This window comes from Neopelma chrysocephalum, unplaced genomic scaffold, assembly GCF_003984885.1.
Source record: "Neopelma chrysocephalum unplaced genomic scaffold, ASM398488v2 Primary Assembly neopelma1_180, whole genome shotgun sequence".
Lineage (NCBI taxonomy): Eukaryota > Metazoa > Chordata > Aves > Passeriformes > Pipridae > Neopelma > Neopelma chrysocephalum.
This window is the reverse complement of record NW_020897842.1, coordinates 2061132-2080011: the sequence shown is the minus strand read 5'-3', so window position 1 is coordinate 2080011 and position 18880 is coordinate 2061132. Positions and strand designations below refer to the sequence as shown.

Below are 18880 nucleotides of genomic sequence, written 5' to 3'. Positions count from 1 at the left end.
CTCCTTCGCCCGCGCCGGGATGGTGCCGCCGGCCGAGACGGGGCTGGCGGCCGTGGAGGCGGCGGAGGGCACGGCCGTGCTGCTGCTGGCGCCGCGGCAGGTGAGCAGCGCCCGCGCCGCGCCGGCCCCGCCGCCGCGCCCCGCGCCGCCCTGACCGCCCGTTCTGTCCCCGCAGGCGCTGACCTTCACCGGCAAGTGCCGCCTGCGCTGCCTGTACGGCGCCGTCCGCCTGCTGGGCTTCGCCGTGGCCTCGCACCACCCGGGCCTGCCGGTGTTCTCGCCGGCCACGCACTGCGCGCTCAGCCTGGAGGCGCTGCCCGGCGCGCGCCCGCCCGCCGCCCTCCGCCAGCTGCGCGCGGCCGCCCGCGCCGCCATGCGCGCGCACCGCGTCCGCCGTCGTGAGTGCGGGGCCGGGCGGGCGGGCGCCATTTCGCGGGCGGCGCGGTGCGGGAAGCGGCCATTTTGTGCGCGGGGCGTTGCGGGGGCAGGCGGGCCGAGAGCTCGGGGTGATGGCGGCGCTCGCCCGTTGCAGAGGCGCGGGTGAAGGTGATGGCGCGGTTCTCGGCCGACTGCGCCGTGGTGCTGCTGGAGCACCTGGACACGCCGGTGACGCGGTTCCTGCTGAGCCACCCGCCGCTGTCGCGGCTCTTCGAGCCCCAGGTGAGACCCGCGGGCGGAGCGGTGCCCGCGGTGCCCTGCACCGCCCGTGCAGAGCCGGCGGCCGCCGCCCCTGTGCCGTTCAGCGCTGTGGCCTCAGTGCTGAGCGCTCCCCCTCTCGCCTAGAAAAAGGAGGAATCCAGCTTCACCCCGGAGGACGCGGTCCTGGCGTCCGTGGGCATCGTGAAGTGCAGCCCCGACCGCGGGTTGCTGGTGTCGGAGAGCATGTACCTGGCGCTGGAGGAACTTATCCAGGCCTGCTGTGGTGAGTGCAGGCACTCGGCCAGGCTGGGGCCTTGGTAGCCTGAAGAAAAGGAAGTCCGTGAGGCTTTCCATGAGTTAAAATTAGAGAGTGTGCCCTGCCTGGCACACTCCGATCTAGGGCTGTGTTTCTCTCTAAAGAGCGGGATGCTCAAGCTCGGCATCACCTGGGCTGGGTCACAGTGATGCCAGCGTTTGTCTGGCTCACACCGTGCTTGTCTTTCCAGCGGAAGATGAAGGTATCCCTGTGGTGCTGGTATGTGGCCCAAAAAACACTGGAAAATCGACATTCAACAGATACCTAATTAACCTATTACTGAATCGGTGAGTCTTTCCATGTTCTGCAAGCTTTTAAGTGCTGCATGGGATTTAAGAGGAGGAAAAATGTGTCTGACAGGACTCTCAGAAGAGCCATCAGGCCTGGAGGGCGGATAGCTTTAAAACACAAAGTGGTAGACACATACATGGGTTCTCTCCCCGCAGCCTCCCTGCAGTCGAGTACATGGAGTGTGACATAGGCCAGCCGGAATTCACCCCGCCCGGGTGTGTGTCCCTGAGCAGCATCACGGAGCCCGTGCTGGGTACGTGTTCCGCTGCACCTGCGGTTACCAGAGACCTGTTCCATTTCTGAAACAAGCAGGATGTTCTGGGCAGAGGCTGCTTGAGAGGAAGCTGCTGCCACAGATGTCAGAGGTTCCTAGAGAGAATAAACCTACAGCTGTTTGAGCTTTCTTGTAGGGACATCTAAGCTCCCTGAGTAACATGGAGCCATTCTCCTGCTCTTTTTGTCTCTTTTAAAGAGAGATGGTGTTGTTTACAGGTGGTAGAGCAGGCTGAGGCATGTCAAAGGGGATGTTCAGCCTTTCAGGTTTGAAAGGTCTCTTTAGAAAAATCTGTATTCACACATGAAATTCATTGAGAAGGTCAAAGTGGATCCACACAGGTTCAGGGCTGTTGTGACGAGCGTGAAGAAACCACTGCTCAGGAAACTGCTGGTGTTTGTGATCTTCTGGATTCAGGTCACTGTCTAAAAGGACATGGCCAGACTGGTTTGCTCTTCAGGCAGTTTGTCATAGACTTGTTTAAAGATTTGCAAGTGTGTAACCAGTGATTTCAAGCAAGGAAACAAACCCCAAATTAACCCAAAACAAACAGAACTCCAGTACGGAGTCTTGCAAATGACAGACCAGTTTCTCCCTAAGTGCAGGCTGTGCAAGAAAGCTGTTGGCAGGTGGGAAGAGGACAGGTTATTTTGGGAGGGGTAGCATGTGGGTACTACAGAAATGGGAGTGTTTTGGTTTGACTTGATGAAGGCACTAGAGGCTCAGTGCTGTCTTTGCCAGGTCCCCCCTTCACTCACCAGCAGACGCCCCGTAAGATGGTGTATTATGGCCAGACCAGCTGTGAGCAAGACACCGAGAGGTACCTTGATGTCATGAAGTACGTGTTCAGCTGCTACAAGAAGGAAGTGCCTCTAATTATCAACACCATGGGCTGGGTGAAAGGTAAGTGGGCTCAATCCTTCTCTCGAAGAGGGGTGGGAGGGAGGCAGTGATGGTGGTGGTGCAGCACCACGCAGAACCAGAACCTGCAGTGTGCCTGCCCTGAGCTAGCGCTGCTGTGTCGCCTGTTGAAGTAGCAGCAGCAGCAATTGTGTGTTCTCTGTGCTCCTGAAGGCGAGGGGCTGCTGCTGCTCATCGATATCATCCGGCTGCTGTCTCCCAGCCACATTGTTCAGATGGACGTGTGCGACTGGAAGGCGATGGCCCCGCTCACCCCTGAGCACATCCACCTCCGGGCCGGGCTGCACACCAAGGGCAAGCAGCAGCCTAAGTGCAAACAGCTGGATGTGGGTGCTGCAGAGAGCTGGAAGTGCTCCGAAGGGGAGGATGCATCAGTTCCACAGTACAAGTTGCTGTATGTCCATCCAGAATTCCCTCGGGCCGGAGTGGCAGGTGAAGCGTAAGTAGAGCATTGAGTGCTGCGTGGAGTTTGTGGGCTGAACAAAACCACACGTTGTGTTTGACTTAGAACTGTTGTTTCAGGCGAGTGCACAGCGGGATCCTGCGTGACATGTCCATCCTGGGGTACCTGGGGCACCTGCAGTACCCGGACATCGGGGCGGTGCTCCCGCTGCACAGCCTGGTGCCATATCAGGTAAAGGAGCCTTGTGGGAAGGCTTGGCTATGGTGCAGAAAGCCTGGTTCGCAGTGGGGGGCAGTTCTGCTCCTGCTGCAGATGTTTCTCAGAAGAGGAATAAACGCTCTGTAATCTGCAAACAGATAACAACTGTATTCAGGGTGTCTAGAAGTGAAGCTTCTGTTGAGGTGCTGGTGTGGCACATGTGTGCAGGTGGCACGTGTGTTCTGTATGTGCTGTGCGTGCAGATGGCACGTGTTATGTGTGTTCTGTCTGTGCAGAAGGTACTGTGTGTGCCCTGCCCGTGGGTGTGGGATGGGAGCATGCAGGGTCTGTGTACCAGGGTCTTACCTCTGAATTCAAACTCAGCTGATGTGGAACCAATGGCAGTTTTCTTCCTCTTTTCACCCCCCCCAGGTACCTTTCAGTGCTGTGGCACTCAGGGTTATTCACACAGATGTTGCTCCCACCAACATCATGTATGCAGTGAACGCCAGCTGGGTTGGGCTCTGCTGCATTCCAGATGAAGTCAGGTGCCAGAGCGACGGGCCGGTCCTGCTGACACAGACACCAGTCTGCGACTGCCTGGGCTTCGGTGAGTGCACTGGAGCTGTGAGGAATGTCACTGCACGGCGCCGCTCGGAGCGTCTCACAACTCCCTGCTTGACTCACTTTCTGGGTTCACGTTTGCAGAAGCAGATTCTGTGTGGCTTATGTAGTTGCCTAAGTTTCCTTTTACGACTTGATTTAATGTTCCAGTTGGGATTTGGAGTTTGGTTCTGGAGTGTCTGTGGGGATGTGCCGATGAGCAGGGATACCCGATGACTGAGCTCTGCATGTGTTCTTTTGTTCAGGAATTGTTCGAGGAGTTGATATGGAGAAGAAGCTTTACCATATCCTGACACCGGTGCCTCCAGAGAACCTGAGACTAGTGAATTGTCTCCTCCTTGGGAACATTGCTATCCCCAACTGCGTGCTTGTGGGCCAGGTAGGAGCCTGTGGGAGGGGTGGGAGCTGGCTGAGCTTTGGCTGGCTGGCAAGTTTTCCAGTTTCTTATTCCTGAGGCAGATGCGTGCTGGGAGATGCCTGGGCATCAGCAGATGGTTATCACTTTAGGAGATTGTCCTTAAGCACAGAAACCTCAAGAGAACAGAATGTTCCACTCGTATTTTAGATGCCAGAGCGGGGTTTGGTGATCACTGAGTCTTTAATGCTGTCAGCTTGGGGAGGGAAGTGCTTCCTCCTCTGCTGAAGCTACAGGTTCCTAAAGTTGTTTCTGGTTTTATTTTTCTGTTTTTCAGCAAGGAATTGAGGGAGAGATCCCATATGTCACATCCGATTACAACTACAGCATCCTGGGCGCTGGGAAGCTGAGGAAGAAGAAGCATTTCAAGAGGAAGGAGTTCACCTTCGAGTGTGATTACACCTGAATCCTTGGGGCCCTTGGACCAAGTGTTGTTTGTGTGGACTGGGTAGAGAGCCCATTGTGGTCACAGGAGCCCTGGGTGCTGCAGAGGCCCTGGGCAGGTGGCCGGGTAGATGCCACAGCAGGTCTGGCTTTAATAATGTTTTGTATGTTCGGTTTCTATTTCAGTGTTTTATAATAAATATCTGCGGAAAGCGGGGAGTTTGGATTTTTTCCCTGGCCGTGGCTGACACAGGTGAAGGCAGCTGCTGTCACACCCAACTCTGCCTTGGGTCAGGAGTTCTCGTTGCCTGTCCACCCTTCAGGGAACTCTGGGTGTCAGTGATCTGCAGGGGCCTGAGCAGAACTTCCCGGTCCTGTGGTTTGGCAAAGGGCTCACCCTGGGGTTCTGGCCCACAGCTCTGGTTGTCCTCCTGGTCAAGGAGGGACGAAGGAAGGAGTGTGTTGTGGAATGTCTGTCCCCCGGGGTGGTGAAGATGGAGCCGTTCAGCTGTGCACCATCGCAGCCCACCCTGGCTCTGTGCTGGGACGCTGCTGCCTCCCACCCTGCCCTGGCCTGGCCCCGTGTCCCAGTGCTGCAGTGTGAGCTCAGTGCCCTGAGTGTGGTCTGGGAACAGCTCGGGCTGACACCAATGTGTCCCCAACTCTAACAGGCTCTTCTCCAGATCAAGGTTGAAACAGGATGGGATTGGGGAGTATCACATGGAGCACCAGGGAACATGGCCTTCCCTGACCCCACCTGTTCTACCCCACTGGGACATAAGAGAAACATTTATTTATTTTTTCTTCCCAACCCTTTGTCAATCAGCAATTTGCTCCTGAGGGAAGCTGGAGGGTGGTAGGAGCCACAAAGAGGTAAGCATCTCGGGTCAAGTTGGAGACATGTTTGGGAAAACAGCTTCTGAATGGGTAATACCAGCATATCATGCATTTATTGGATCCATGTCTGCAAAAGTAACCTGGCTTCTAACTGGCTCCTGCGGGTGAGGTGAGGTTCTGCCCCAGCCTAGACCAGGGAACAATCTGGCCCTGGTGTGTGCAGTCCCCCAAGCCCAGTGCCTGTTCAGATCCCAGGGACCAGCTCTCCTGCAGAGGAAGCAGGGATGTGGTGTGTCACTTGGGACTGGAGCTTTTTGGCTGGTGGCTGCTGTGGATGCGAGTAATCTGCAAAATTGCTTTTATCTGGTTTGTGAAGAGATTTCCTAGAATGCCAGAAACAAACAGCTGTAAGCAAATAAACTGGGATGAGTGGCAGGGAGGGGACTGAGCTGGAGAGGAGCTGTGAGGGGCTGTGCAGTGTTGCTGCCTTTTAAAGAGTTAAACTTAATCCAGGCCTAATTATCCCCATCTGGTTGGGTCTGGCAGCAAAGGAAGGACTTGGCTGGCACTGTGGCCTGAACAGTGGCTAAAATAAATAAAGGGGCTGTGGTGCAGCCAGGGAGAACATCCCAGGCAGGGTGAGAGGGAATTCACAGGGAAGTGGGTGGAAAAAGCTTCAGGAAAGGTGAGATGAGCAAAGGGCATGTGAGAAATGCCCAGTGCTGAAACCCCCCATAGCTGAGCATCACCCTCAGTGCTGTCACCAACCTCCAGCATCCACCTCACCCAGCTGCAGGACCCCACGCTGGCCACATTCCCTGGAGCTGGGGGATAAGTGAGTAACCCCCATGTCCCAAGCTGCAAGTGTCTGTTTTGGGGCATTTCCAGGGCGTTCAGATTGCCTGTGCCTGCCAGGGCCCAGAGGTGGATGCTGCAGCTTTGGGAAAGGGGAACCTCACCCGCTTCTGGTGCTCCCTAAGGGGGAGAGACAGTGCTGGTCAGGAACAATGGACAGGTCAGCATAAACCTCAGCAAAGCATCCCACCAGTGAGTTGGGGACACTCAGTTCTGTGATCAGTGGGAAATCGGTGACAGCACTTCAAATACCAAGGATATACTAAATAAAGTAGGATTAATTTTGCAGTAAATTGGCATTTGTTACATTTGCAGCAGTGATTTCTGTTGAAATTTCTGGCAAGGGGTGACCAGTAGCAGCAAAACTCTGTGGAGCACATGGTGCCTCTGGGAGGAGTTTCTGTGGTGAGCGGGGGGGCTGGGATTTGATCATCCTGCATGGTGCTGTGGTTTTTCCTTGTTTTAGGAAGTTTTGCGTGGGGTAGGACAAAGGTGCCAACCTTTGCTGCCTTTGTGGGTTTTGAGCCCTAGCTGGTGCTTTCTTGTTTGCTTGGATTTAGCAGGAGGAAAATCCCCCTGAAGACCCCTGGCTTTCCCTGGACAGGCTGGGGGCCCCTGCGAGCCCATGGGTACGGGGATGCAACCGGGGCTCAGGGCAGCACATTCCTGCCCCCTCAAAAGCCGTCTGGATGGCAGAGCCGCCGAATAGCCCCCCTCTTCATGCTGATTCTTTCCATCACAAGCACGTCTTGTCTCCGTGGCCGAATGTCTTCCATAGACGGCGGAAAGTGAAATTTGTGCAATGTCTGTAGGAGGCTGAAGAAAGGCCCTTTGTGCGCCCCCCGCGCGGGCGCTGGGCAGCCTCCAGCAGCACCCTCGGCCGCCCTGCAGCTCCCGCCGCTGGCATCAATGCGCCGCTTGTCCGGAGCCCGGGACCCACTCTTAAAGCCAGAGCCAGTCTGCCCCGGTTAGTCCCACTGGCGGCCCCACTGGGGCGGGCACGGCTCTGGGGGGCCCTCCGGCCGTGACCCCAGGATGTTTCTCTACTGGAAGAAGAGGGGTGCCTACGAGCTGGAGGCTTTGCCGGCCGGGCTGGCGGGGCTGGAGTACGAGGCAGTGGAGCGTTTTTCCTGGAGCTCTGGCCTGGACATCAGCGAGGAACTCGGGGGTAGGTGGCTGGGGGGCTTCGAGCAGCCAGGGCTGTGGGCTGCTGTGGTCGGCCAAAGCCTCCAGCTGTGGCAACGAGGGTGTGAGGGGCTGGGAGAAGCTCTCGCTGGAGCAGGGGTGCCACAGGGATGCCGTGGGAATGCTGCAGGTGCAGCTGGGGAGCGCTCGGCAAATTGCCCCGTGCCACCGGCAGCGCTCCCCCCGGCCCGGGCAGGGTTTGAAGCAGCCGGCTGCCGCCGTGCGCTCGGCTGCGAGGACGATCCGGTTTCAGACTCGTTTTCCGTCGCCGGGAGCGCCGGGCGCGATAGCACAGCCGGCAGCGGCTGTGACCGGGGGAGGGGGGACAGGAGCCGATGGGGACAGGATCCCTCCTCCGGCCCCCGAGGTGGCTGGTGGGGACCCGGACACCCTCCTGCCTCTGCCAGAAACCGGGGGGGCCCTGCGAAGAGCTCCCCGCCCGCGTGCCCGAGGCCCCGGTGCGTGTGTGACCCGCGGGCGGGGTCAGCGCCCGGGAACGGCCACGCGGCTCCGGCCGCGCCGGCGGCTCCGGTGCGGGGCCGGTCCCGGGCACCGCTGCGGGCGGCCTCGAGGCTTGCGGTGAGTTTGGAAAACTTTCCCTCGGGTGCATGAAAGAATTTCTTATTTGCTTCCGTTATTATTCCCGATAGGTCAAGTGAAACGGCAGCGGCGGGGGGCGGGGGCCGGCCCAGCCCGGGAGCGCTGCGGGGCGGCCGCGCACACAGAGCCGGCATTGTGCTCCCGCCGCGGGGGCAGCGCCCGGACCGGGTCCCGGCTCCTGCTCCCGGCTCCTGTTCCCCGCTCCCGTTCCCGGCCCAGCTCCGGCCCCGGCTCCCGGGCGGACACGGACCCAGCCTTGCCCGGCTGCTTCCGCGCCGTCATCCAGCAGCGCCCGCGGTGCCACGGCAGCCCCGGGATCACTCCGGGATGGGAGCTGGAGCAACCAGTTGCTTCCCCCTCTCCAGACAGAAGTGGCAGCTTTTTCGGTGCTGCCTCAAAAGGCATTTTAACCCGCAGACTGAGTCTAACCCTGGCCTTGGCCATGGCCCTCTCGGGCTGGCACGGATGCTGTTTTTGTTGGCAGGAAGGATGCGGGAGAGGGGAATGGCGTGGCAGGGAAGCCCCTGTGCTGGTACAGCCGTGGCACCTGGTACAGCCGTGCCACCTGGTCTCTCCACATCCCCGGCATCGGCTCCCTCCCCAACAGGCAGCTTCCCAGCCGTGCATCCCTGCCCGCAGTGGGGCTGCCCTGCCAGAGGGTGTCCGTACTGCTCGTCTGCCGCAAGCAGTCCGTTATTTTTAAACGATTAGATCCGACACATAACAAAAGCCTTCAAAATAGGATTTGTCCCTAAGGCCGATTTAACTGTCAAAGCTTAAAGTGGCTACTAAGCCCCGTTGGGGACTGTCAGCAGCAGATTTAGTGTTCCTGCTGCAGCCCCAGGCCGTGCCAGCCCCGGGGGAGCTGGGGCAGGTCTGTGTCCTCATCCTGTGCCTTGGGGTGCCGGGCAAGAGGTGCTGGATTCTGACTCTGTGGAGCACACGGTGCCTTCCCTCGGCAGGGATGCAGCACTGGCTCTTGGGCACAGGGCTTCATCCTTCTGGATGGGCTGTGGGACAGGCAGGGGTGGGCAGGAGTGGGCAAGACCAGCTTCAGCTGAGCCTGTGTGCTTTGCCAAGCTCTTAAACCCAGGGTTTGTGTTTGTGGGGGTCTCAGCATGGCCCCGGCGGGTGGCTCTCACGGCACCCAGGCTCTGATCCTCTCTCTCCACAGACGAGCCGTGCCCAGCAGAGGAGACAGTGCTGCGCTGCCAGAACCCCAACTGCGCCGGTGAGAGGAGGGCAGCCAAGGTGGGTCCTGCAGGGCGGGGGCAGCGCCGGCAGCTGCCTCCTGGCGTCGGTCTTGTGGGTGAGAAGGGGCAGTGGATGGCTCTGCCCAACCTGCCGGTCCCTGAAGGGCCCCTGCCCTGGGTGGGCAGCCCCTGGCGTGCTGTGTGCCCCAGCCCGTGCTGGGTGTGCATCCCTTGCTGGTGTCACGGTCGGGCTGGCGTTTAACGGCGTGGCAGCGATTTGCCATTTCCCCAAGCTGGCGTGATCGGAGCTAATACGCCCCAGCCCATCTGCTCCCCTGCTCACTAATGTGAATCCAGGGTGGATTTAGTGTCCGTTCTCTCCCACTGGCTGTGCAGGGCTGGGCCGGACCCACACCCTGGCTCCCAGGCGGGTCCCAGGGGTTTCTGTGTGGGGCTGCAGGCGGTGTCTCCAGTGTAGCAGGCAGGACAGCCCAGGCACGCCAAGGGTGTGCCACGGTGCTCTGTTTGCATGCTGGGGTGGCAGGGCCAGTGCCACGGTGCTCTGTTTGCATGCTGGGGTGGCAGGGCCAGTGCTGCTGGGGCACACGTGGCACTGGGCTGTGGTTGCCCAGTGGTGCAGCTGGGACTGCTGGGATCAACCCACTGAGGCCACCCCGCCACTGCCACCAGAGACCCCTGACGGCGCCTGGCAGGTAGTGGGGGTTTGGTGGGTGGGCTGGTCAGTCTGGGGGCTTGTTCTGCTGTGGCAGGGTGCTGGATCTTGATCCCCCTCTCTTTGTGAGGTGCTTGCTGAGGGGTGGCAAAGCTGTCGTGTGCTGGGACCGTGGCAGGGCTCGGACCAGGAACTGATCCCTGGGGTGGGCAGAGAGGCTTGGCCATCCTGCCTGGCCCCTCCTGGGGGGTTGAGCCCAGGGATGAGCTGCTGGCACAGAGTGGATGAGGAGCATTGAGTACCTGTGGAGCGGCTGCCAAGGGTCCCAGGGGAGCCCACTGAGTGAGCACCAGCTGTGGCCGTGCTCTCGCATGCAGGTGTCATGATGGCCACAGTGGTGTGAGGCACATGGTGGCAGAGGAGGAGGGTTGGGGGCACAGGGTGTCCTGGGGCTGTCTTGTGGCCTGGGATAGGGCACTGGTGGGTGCCGTGGCAGTGGCTGCTGCAGAGGGGCCGACGGGCCCTTGGAGAGCACGCGGGTGGTGGGAGCACGTCAGCTCTGACCTCAGCAGCACTGGGAGGAAGGAGGGCAGGAAGTGGGGGCGGCTGGAGCTGCACGGGTGCTTCCTCCCCGCAGCAGCACAGTGCACTGCAGGCAAGCCCGGGCAGGGCCGGCTCCTCCCAGCAGCCCCTTGCAACCCTCTGCGTGCAGAGCGGCGAAGGGGGTCCCACACGGGGCCGGGGATGTCAGCGGTGCAGCAGGGCTTGCTGGCAGTGGCTGATGGCACCACAGTCCCCTGGAGCGGAGCCAGCTGGAGCCCCCAGTGAGGTGGGCGCTGGCCGGAGGTCACAGGCCATGCACTGTGCTGGGGGCCCAGCCGAGGGTTTAAAAATAACCCGCTGTGAATGCCCGGTGGGGCCGGGGCCACGGCCGCGGCCGCACACAATCGGAGGAAACGCGCCGGCTTCGAGCATTGTTCGGCCGCAGACGCTCGCTTCCTCCGTCCTGCCACGGGGACACGGCTCTCATCAGCACAAAGGGGCTGGGGGGTGCCAGGGCGGTCTCCCAAGCCACTGGTGAGGTGTGAGTGCCATGGGCACAGGTGGCCGTCCCCCGGCTCCCTGTCCAAGCCTCAGCATGTGCAGCTGTCTCAGGGTCTCTGCTCATAGCAGTGGAGCGAGGAGGGGAATCTGTGGTGCAGAAGGCCCCGTGTCATCACCATGTCCTGCAGAACCCACTGTCTCGTGGCTGTGTCCCGCTCTGGCCTCAGCATTCCCCGTGAGCAGTGTGCCAGCAGCAGTTGGGGTTGGGAGAGGGGACCCAGCTGCTCATGGTGCTGCCAGCACGCCACAGCTGGTGGCCCTGGGCAGGTGCTGCCTGACACACGCGTGTCCCCCCAGGAATGCCACCACGTGGAGTGCCGGCAGCTGAGCCGCAGCGGCCCCCTCAGCCTGTGTGAGGTCTGTGACGGCCGCCTCCATGGCGCCATGCACTTCGACGGCCACATCCGCTTCGACCTGCCCCCGCAAGGTGAGCTGGGCCGAGCAGCAGCTGCTCCCACAGCTCCACGGCAGGGGTGCAGCGCAGGGGTGGGAGTGATGGAATGCACAGGGTGGGAGTGGGATGCAGCAGGATGCAGCACGGGGTTGGGGAGGTGTCACAGCCCGGCTCAATGTCCGTTTGCAGGCTCCATCCTGGCCCGCAACATGTCAACGCGCTCGTGCCCCCCACGCACCAGCCCTGCCTCCGATGTGGAGGAGGAAGAGGAAGGTCCAGCAGAGAGCAGAGGGTGAGCCCCCGGCCTGGCATGTCCCCTGTGTGGCCCCAGCCCACAGCGTCCCCGTAACTCTGCCCTCCCTGTGCCCACAGGGAACGCAGGAGCTCGGCACTGAAGCTGCCCAAAAAGAAGGCTTGGCGCAGGCACACAGACGTGAGGCACCAGCCCCTCTCCCCGGGGCACTTGGCAGGGCAGCAGCATGGCCCTGGTGGGTGGGAGGGAGAGACCCCTGGGTAAGTAGCTCCTGCCTCCCCCCAGGACCCTAGCAAGGAGTGCTTCACCCTGAAGTTCGACCTTAGCGTCGACATGGAGGCAGAGATTGTGCCGGCTGTGAAGAAGAAGTCGCTGGGGTGAGTTTGCTGGGGACAGGCACGGGGACAGTGTGGGGGCAGATGCAGAGACAGACGTGGGGCTCGTGTCCTGCAGGGAGGTGCTGCTGCCGGTGTTCGAGAGGAAGGCGATCGAGCTGGGCAAGGTGGACATCTACCTGGACCAGTCCCACACCCCCCTGTCCCTGCAGTTCGAGGCGTTCCGCTTCGGGGGGCACTACCTGCGGGTGAAAGGTGCGGCGGGGGCCCGGCAGAAGGCTCAGCTGCCTCAGGGTTCCCAGGGGACACTGACAACCTGATGCTCCCACAGCCAAGCCTGGGGATGAGTTGAAGGTGGAGCAGGCAGTGCGGGACGCCAGGTCGGCCAGCCTGCCCATCCTGCACCCTGCCAGCACCGCTGCAGTCCTCGGGCCAGTCCTGGAGCCACTGCCAGGGTGCCGAGAGGGCACTGACAGCCTGGTGAGTGCCAGTGCCAGCTCTGGGAAGGAGGAATTGGGGAGGGGATGGAAGGGTGTGTGATCCCCCTGTAGCCATTCTTTTTGGGAAGATGGGTCATGGGACAGCAGCGTGGTGTCTGCTTGATGGCCTCATGGGGTGTGGCTGAAGATCCTGCTGGAGACCCCAACAGTCACTTTGCCTCCTGACTGTGCTGTGCTGGCTGTGCCACAGTAGCGTAGCATCTCAAGCAGTGGCACCAGCCCTGTGGCTGTGCCAGGTACAGGATGCCACCAAAGCTAAGGGAAATAGGAACCCCGGGGGCCCCAGCAGTGGCTGCCACTTGGTGCCACCCCGGCCCTGGGACTCGCCCTGGCCCCAGGACTCGCCCTTGGCTGCTGGCCCTCCTCTCACGGTTCCTGGCAGCTGCTGAGCACAGCTCAGTCCTGCCCCATGGACCCTGTCCCCAGATAAGGCGTGGGGCCGGGCTGGGCACAGCCGCTGTGGGAGCAGAGTGTTGGGCCCGTGGGGAGCAGCTCTGCAGGGGCTGGTCAGGGAGACACGGTGCTCACTTCTGTGCCAGCAGGCCCTGAGGGTGGCAAGCTGGCTGTGTGGCCGGGGCTGGTGGCCACCCGTGTCCAGCACTATGATGCCTGGCTGCGGGACCGGCACAGCCCTGGCAGGGCAGGGGGGCCAGTGGGCAACCAGCCACCCCTGCAGGGCTCTCAGTCCCGACCGCCTTCCCGGGGGCAGGCGGGTGCTGAGCCGCACCAGGGCGATGGGGCTGGCGGCGGCCGGGGCTCCTGGGGACGTGGCAGCACAGTGAGTAAGGGGCACAGTGCCTGTGGCGGCTTTTCCTGCCTGGGTCCGGGGACGTGGCAGGGTGTGGGGCTGTGCCGGCGGTGGTGGCAGCACCGTGCCGCTTCCCAGGGCTCGGTGGCAGGCAGGGAGCCCCGGCCCTGCTGCCCTTTGTGCCACGGTAAGGAGATGGCAGCGGCCGCGTTCCGGCACAGCCCAGAGACACGCGGGGAGCAGCCGGTGCAGCGGTGCCCGGGGTGGAGGGAGCCACTTGGCTGTGACCCAGCTCTTGCGACCGGCTGGGGGGCTTTGATCTCCGCCGGTGAATTGTTCAGCTCTGGTAGCTTATCTGCGAGGAGGGAAATTAGGTTTTCGGCTCTGGCCCCACCTCCTTTTGTTTCGGAGGAGCCCGGCCACAGCCTGCCCGGCCCCGGCTCTGCCGTCGGAGCCGGGAGCACGGCCGGACAGGCGGCTTGGCTGGGTCTGTGACCCTCGGGATGTCGTGAGCCCCCGTGCTGCTGGGACCACTTGCCCATGGCCGGGTGGGCTAGGCCAGGCAGCACCCGGGGTCCTGCACCCCCGGGGCCCTGCACCCCCGGGATGCAGGTAGGCAGGTCAGTGCGGGCAGGGGAGCGTGGCCGGAGGACGCACTGCCCAGGGCTGCCGTCCGGGTGTCTGCCCCACGGTGCTCGAGGTCAGCCCTGCTGGAGCGTCACGCTGTGCCACGCCACTGTCCCCATCCCAGTGCCATGGCCAGGCTGCTGAGCGCTGACCCTGGGGCACTGACTGTCCCTGCTGCAGGCTCTTAGCCGGCGGAGGAAGAACATGACGGAGTTCCTGGGGGACACCAGCATTCCCAGCCCTGAGCTGGCCCTGCACATCGGCAGCTCCCTGCCCACCAATGGCACCGACACCTGGAAGAACCGCGCTGCCAGCCGCTTCAGCGGCTTCTTCGGCTCTGGCACCAGCGTGGGCTCCTTCGGGCGGGTAGGTGGGACGCAGGCACAGCGAGGGGGCACAGGGGCTGCCTGCGGCTGTGCTGGGGAGCTGGGAGGGGTCCCCTGGGGCTCGAGCCTCCTAGTTCCACAGGCTGGGCAAAGGGGTCTGTGGCACATGCCCACCGGCCTCTGCCCAGCCGCTCTGCCCCCTGCTTCAGGAGACTGAGAAGCTGGAGCAGCTGGCGAACAGGCTGCACGCCTACGGCACCTTCGGGCTGCCCAAGCTGCCGCCCCAGCTCCGCTTTGACCGCGACTCCTGGGAGGAGGATGGGGATGAGGCTGGGCTGGCACTGGAGGACAGCTGGCAGCAGATCATCCAGGGAGCAGAGGTAGGGCTGGGGGCTGGGAGGCCGTGGGGGCTCTGCTCAGCCCTGGCACGGTGCTGACGCTCAGCCTGGCAGGCCCTGTCACGCCGGCAGTGCCACCAGCAGGAAGCCATCTGGGAGCTACTGCACACCGAGGCCACCTACATCCGCAAGCTCAGAGTCATCACCGATGTGAGTGCTGGTGGACGCTGCGCCCTGCTGGGGCCAGGGGCCACGGCTGCAGCCCACCAGCTCCCCGCTCTCTCCCCACAGCTCTTCCTCTGCTGCCTGCTGAACCTGCAGGAATCAGGGCTGCTCTGTGAGGTGAGCAGAGAGGCTTGTGGGGGCCAGGGGTGTTGGGGGTGGCTCCTTGGCCTGGCAATGCTGCGAGATGCGGGTGCCGTCCCCCAGCACTGCCCACCTCACCCCCACAGGTGGATGTCGAGCGGCTCTTCAGCAACATTGGGGAGATCATCCGGCTGCACTGCGAGCTGTGGCGCAGCGTCATGGCCCCGGTGCTGGCCAAGGCACGACGGACCGGGGCACTGCTCGACCCCATTGACTTCCTCAATGGCTTCAAGACGGTGAGTGGGGACCCCATGCCATTGTGGAGGGCAATGCCGTGCTGTGCCCCATGGTGACCCCTCTGCACCTCTCAGTTCGGGTCCCTCTTCAAGCCCTACGTGCGGTACTGCATGGAGGAGGAGGGATGCATGGAGTACATGCGGGCACTGCTGCGGGACAGCGAGCTCTTCCGCACCTATGTGACGGTAAGGGGAGAGTGGGGACCGGGGCCGGGACCGGGGCAGTGCTGGCACTGACACCTGCATGCCACAGTGGGCCGAAAAGCACGAGCAGTGCAGCCGTCTGAAGCTGAGCGACATGCTGGTGAAGCCCCACCAACGCCTCACCAAGTACCCGCTGCTCCTCAAGTCCGTGCTGAAGAAGACAGATGACCCACGTGCCCGTGACGCCATTACCACCATGGTGAGGGTACGGGGGTGGAGGGCAACAGGGTTGGTCCCCCCAGCCCCTCAAACCCGCTGCCAACCCCTCTGCAGATCAGCTCTGTGGAGCGCTTCATCAACGACGTCAACTCGCGGATGCGCCAGCGGCAGGAGCGGCAGCGCCTGGCCACCATCCTCAGCCGCATCGACACCTACGAGGTGGTGGAGGGCAGCACAGATGAGGTGGACAAGGTAGGCTGGGCGTGGTGGAGCTGCCATCCTCTGCCATGTCATGCCATGCCACGCTATGCCACTCAATGCCACCCTCTGCCACACTGCTGTGCCAATCCTATGTCACTTCATGCCGAGCCACCCCATGCTATATCATGCCGTGCCACCCTATGCCATGTTATCCCATGCACCCCATGCTGATGCTGGTGGCTCCCGGCAGCTACTGAAGGAATTCCTGCGGCTGGACCTGACAGCCCCCATCCCCGGCACCTCCCCAGAGGACACCCGGCAGCTCCTCCTCGAGGGCAGCCTGCGCATGCGGGAAGGTAAAGACAGCAAGGTGAGGACTGCAGGGGACGGGGGGGCCTCGGCTGCGGCCCCTGCCCACCTGCCCTCACTCACTGTGCCAACCAGCAACCACGGCCCCACTCTCACTCCCAGATGGACGTCTACTGTTTCCTCTTCACTGACCTCTTCCTCATCACCAAGCCCCTAAAGAAGGCTGAGCGCACCAAGGTGGTCCGGCAGCCCTTGCTGGTGGACAAGGTTGTCTGCCGAGAGCTCAGGGACCCAGGTGAGCAGCACTAGGGGCAAGGGAGTCTGCAGAGGGGGTCCCTGACGTGGCTGACAGCCTCTGCCCACAGGCTCCTTCCTTCTCATCTACCTGAACGAGCTGGGGAGCGCTGTGGCTGCCTACACCTTCCAGGCCAGCGGGCAGTCCTTGTGCCGCAGCTGGGTCGAGGCGGTGCGCAATGCCCAGGTGAGGGGCACGGGGCTGCGCAGGGGACCTGCAGGTGCCCTGTGCACAACCTGCTCCTCGCTGATGCCTCCCCTTTCCCAGAACCTGCTGCAGCAGCTGCGGCAGCGCCGGTGCATGGAAGAGGAGGAGGAGGAGGAGGAGGACGGCGGGAGCGGCACCTCAGCTGCCAGTTCACCTACCATCCTGCGCCGCAGCAGTGCCAGCCCAGACTCACAGCAGTGGTAGGGAACGGGAGGGGGGCCCTGCACACCCCTGGCCTGGCACAGCCCCCTCCTCACCCTCCTGCTCCTGCAGCCCCTCTGACGGTTCCACTGAGACGCTCGCCATGGTGGCAGCAGACGGCGGTGATGAGCTCTCCTCCCCAGACTGGGACACGGGACCCTTCAGATCGACCTCAGACAGCTCCTCCGTTGGCACCAGCACCTCCATCAGCACCGGCACCTCTGCGGACACCTCCACCGAGACCCCCACCCAGGAGCTGCCTGCAGGCGTCCTGCCTGTGCCCCTGCCCCATGGCATGGCCTCCCCGGCTGGCGGCTGCCGCTCGTCCTCCATCGACAGTGCCTATGGCACGCTCTCACCTGCCTCCCTGCGGGACTTCGCCCAGCAGCCAGAGGGGGTGGCTGAGGAGGGGCGGGAGCCCTCCCTGGCCCCCCCAGCCCCACGGCCCCCCTCGCCCCGGCTGCGCCGCCGCACCCCAGTGCAGCTCCTGCCCTGCCCGGCCAGGGTGCTTAAGTCCAAGTCAGAGGCCAGCCTGCCACAGCTCCTGTCCCCCACTTCCCCAGGCCCCTTAAGCCAGAGCCGCAGCCTCTCTGACCTCTCTGCTGGCTCTCCCCAGACTAACCAAGCCCCTGTGCCCCCAGCTGCCTCTGGCAGCAGTGGCAGCTCCACATCCGAGCTCTCGGAGCCTGAGGAGCCAGTGGAGAGCCCAACCTCTGTCCCAGGGGAGCTCAGGCGTGACCCCCCCCCTCCTGCCCACCGGACCCTCTCGGACCCGCAGTCGGCACGGCACCGCAAGCTGACGCTGGCGCAGCTGTACCGGATCCACGCCACGCTGATGCTCAACTCCACGCTGACGGCCTCGTAAGCACATGCTGCCTGTTCCCAAGGGGTGCTCTGGCCCTCCTGGGGGCTCCCCGGGTCCGGGTCCCAGCACTGAGGGCATCTCTCCCCACTCTGTGCCTTGCAGGGAGGTCTGAGAGCCGCTGGCATGGAAAGCACAGACGCGCAGATGCACCGAGGAGCTGCTCCTGCTTCTAACCATAGCGTAATGCCAGGGCTGGGCAGAGCGAGCACTGGGATGCCACGCTGGTGGGGACACGGATGGGGATGCAGACCAGTCGCCTTGGCGAGGACGTGCTCTGGGCACGGCAGTGCGGGGCTGGACATGGCACATGGCTTGTGCTGGACCCTCGTCCACAGAGACACGGGTTGTTGGGCAGGGGGCCCTGGGGCCGTGGGGGGCTGCGGGGGGCTGTGGGGCAGCTCCTGTGGGCGACGAAGGGATGACAATGTCGGCAATGGTGAGTGGGGAAGATGCTGAGAGGGATGCAGTGCCAGGGGCATGGTGCTGCAGGCGGTGCAGGGAGGAGGCTGGGGCTGGTGGCAGGAGGGGACAGTGCGGGGCTGGGGTGGGTTTGCCCTGTGTGGTGGCAGTAGGTGGCAGTGCCCAAGGCCAGAGTATGAGAGTTGTGGTGGGAGCCCCCCCATGCCAGGCTGCACTCCACGTCCCAGCTGAGCAATAAACCCAGCTGGTACACGCTCGCGCCCGCCTCGCCTCTCCTTCAGCCACAGCAGCACCCAGGGCTGGGCAGCACTGGGGTGGGTGAGGCACAGCTGAGGGAGCCCCATGGGGGCAGGCGAAGAGGGGACTGGGGCCAGTTTCAGCCTCCTGTTCCAGGGCTCAGGATGGAGATGGAGCCCTGGGGTGGGGGTCAGCGCTGCTCCCTGCATGCTGTACATCCCCCCCACCAACCCCCGCTACCCTGGGTTTGTGCCAGCGGGTGAGGGAGGGCGGCGGCACTCCTGTCATGTGGTTTCATATCCCCTGGACTCATTTCCAAAAAAGCATTTCCTCCTGCTGCGGTCGGGTGTAAAAGCCTGTGTGGGGAGGGCTGGCGCTCACTCACCACGCGTCGCGTGCTGCTGGCGGTGGCCATGGGGTGCCGGGGCACCCTGCCTGGGCACTGAGCTGCCCTGACGCCCACCTGCGCCCGCCACCCCGGTCCCCTCACTGCCCTGGCATGAACCAGCCACATCGACCACAAGGATGAAGTGTTGCTGCCCTGGGGTGGCTTGGGTGAGTGTGCCGACACGCGGGTCCCATGGAGCCCTGACACCAGCTGTGGGGTGCCCCAGGGCCACAGCTGAAATGGGTCTGGAGGAGGGAGGGAGGAAGGTGGAGTGACTCCAGTGTCAAACGTGCCAAACACGCTTGCCCCTCTGGCTAACATCTGGGACTGGTCTCTGCTGCACCGAAGCACCCGCGGTG

General features: G+C 62.8%; 2 protein-coding genes across 3 annotated transcripts; both read left to right on the top strand.

The window, feature by feature from the left end:
* The first annotated feature begins 6 nt into the window (after positions 1 to 6).
* Positions 7 to 4679, top strand: NOL9 (nucleolar protein 9). Its single transcript, XM_027702174.1, has 12 exons — positions 7 to 100; positions 176 to 398; positions 533 to 660; positions 784 to 922; positions 1146 to 1242; positions 1402 to 1499; positions 2262 to 2423; positions 2595 to 2880; positions 2964 to 3075; positions 3475 to 3652; positions 3912 to 4045; positions 4359 to 4679. Exons 1-12 carry the CDS (start codon positions 20 to 22, stop codon positions 4485 to 4487), a joined length of 1767 nt encoding a protein of 588 aa, XP_027557975.1. The 5' UTR covers positions 7 to 19; the 3' UTR covers positions 4488 to 4679.
* A 4448-nt stretch (positions 4680 to 9127) lies between these two features.
* PLEKHG5 (pleckstrin homology and RhoGEF domain containing G5) lies at positions 9128 to 18874 on the top strand. Of its 2 annotated transcripts, none has more exons than XM_027702027.1 (20): positions 9128 to 9193; positions 11210 to 11339; positions 11496 to 11598; positions 11679 to 11739; positions 11845 to 11936; positions 12013 to 12149; positions 12226 to 12374; positions 13950 to 14135; positions 14305 to 14475; positions 14548 to 14643; positions 14725 to 14775; positions 14886 to 15035; positions 15111 to 15221; positions 15289 to 15438; positions 15513 to 15650; positions 15850 to 15969; positions 16071 to 16203; positions 16274 to 16610; positions 16684 to 17472; positions 17579 to 18874. In XM_027702027.1, the coding sequence occupies exons 2-20, from the start codon at positions 11297 to 11299 to the stop codon at positions 17586 to 17588; spliced, it is 3027 nt and encodes a 1008-aa protein (XP_027557828.1). In that variant the 5' UTR covers positions 9128 to 9193; positions 11210 to 11296; the 3' UTR covers positions 17589 to 18874. The 2 variants fall into 2 exon arrangements, with proteins under 2 accessions (XP_027557828.1, XP_027557829.1); XM_027702028.1 differs by lacking the exon at positions 17579 to 18874 and having other exon boundaries at positions 16274 to 16389; positions 16471 to 16610; positions 16684 to 17476.
* Positions 18875 to 18880: the final 6 nt, after the last annotated feature.

Bases quoted from the DNA above. Each gene is read 5' to 3' on its own strand.
- NOL9 (XM_027702174.1), top strand. From the start codon at position 20: ATGGTGCCGCCGGCCGAGACGGGGCTGGCGGCCGTGGAGGCGGCGGAG. The intron at 2,424-2,594 runs GTAAGTGGGCTC...GTGCTCCTGAAG, and splicing joins CACCATGGGCTGGGTGAAAG to GCGAGGGGCTGCTGCTGCTC. The intron at 3,076-3,474 runs GTAAAGGAGCCT...CACCCCCCCCAG, and splicing joins ACAGCCTGGTGCCATATCAG to GTACCTTTCAGTGCTGTGGC.
- PLEKHG5 (XM_027702027.1), top strand. From the start codon at position 11,297: ATGCACTTCGACGGCCACATCCGCTTCGACCTGCCCCCGCAAG. The intron at 11,599-11,678 runs GTGAGCCCCCGG...CTGTGCCCACAG, and splicing joins GGTCCAGCAGAGAGCAGAGG to GGAACGCAGGAGCTCGGCAC. The intron at 12,150-12,225 runs GTGCGGCGGGGG...ATGCTCCCACAG, and splicing joins GCACTACCTGCGGGTGAAAG to CCAAGCCTGGGGATGAGTTG.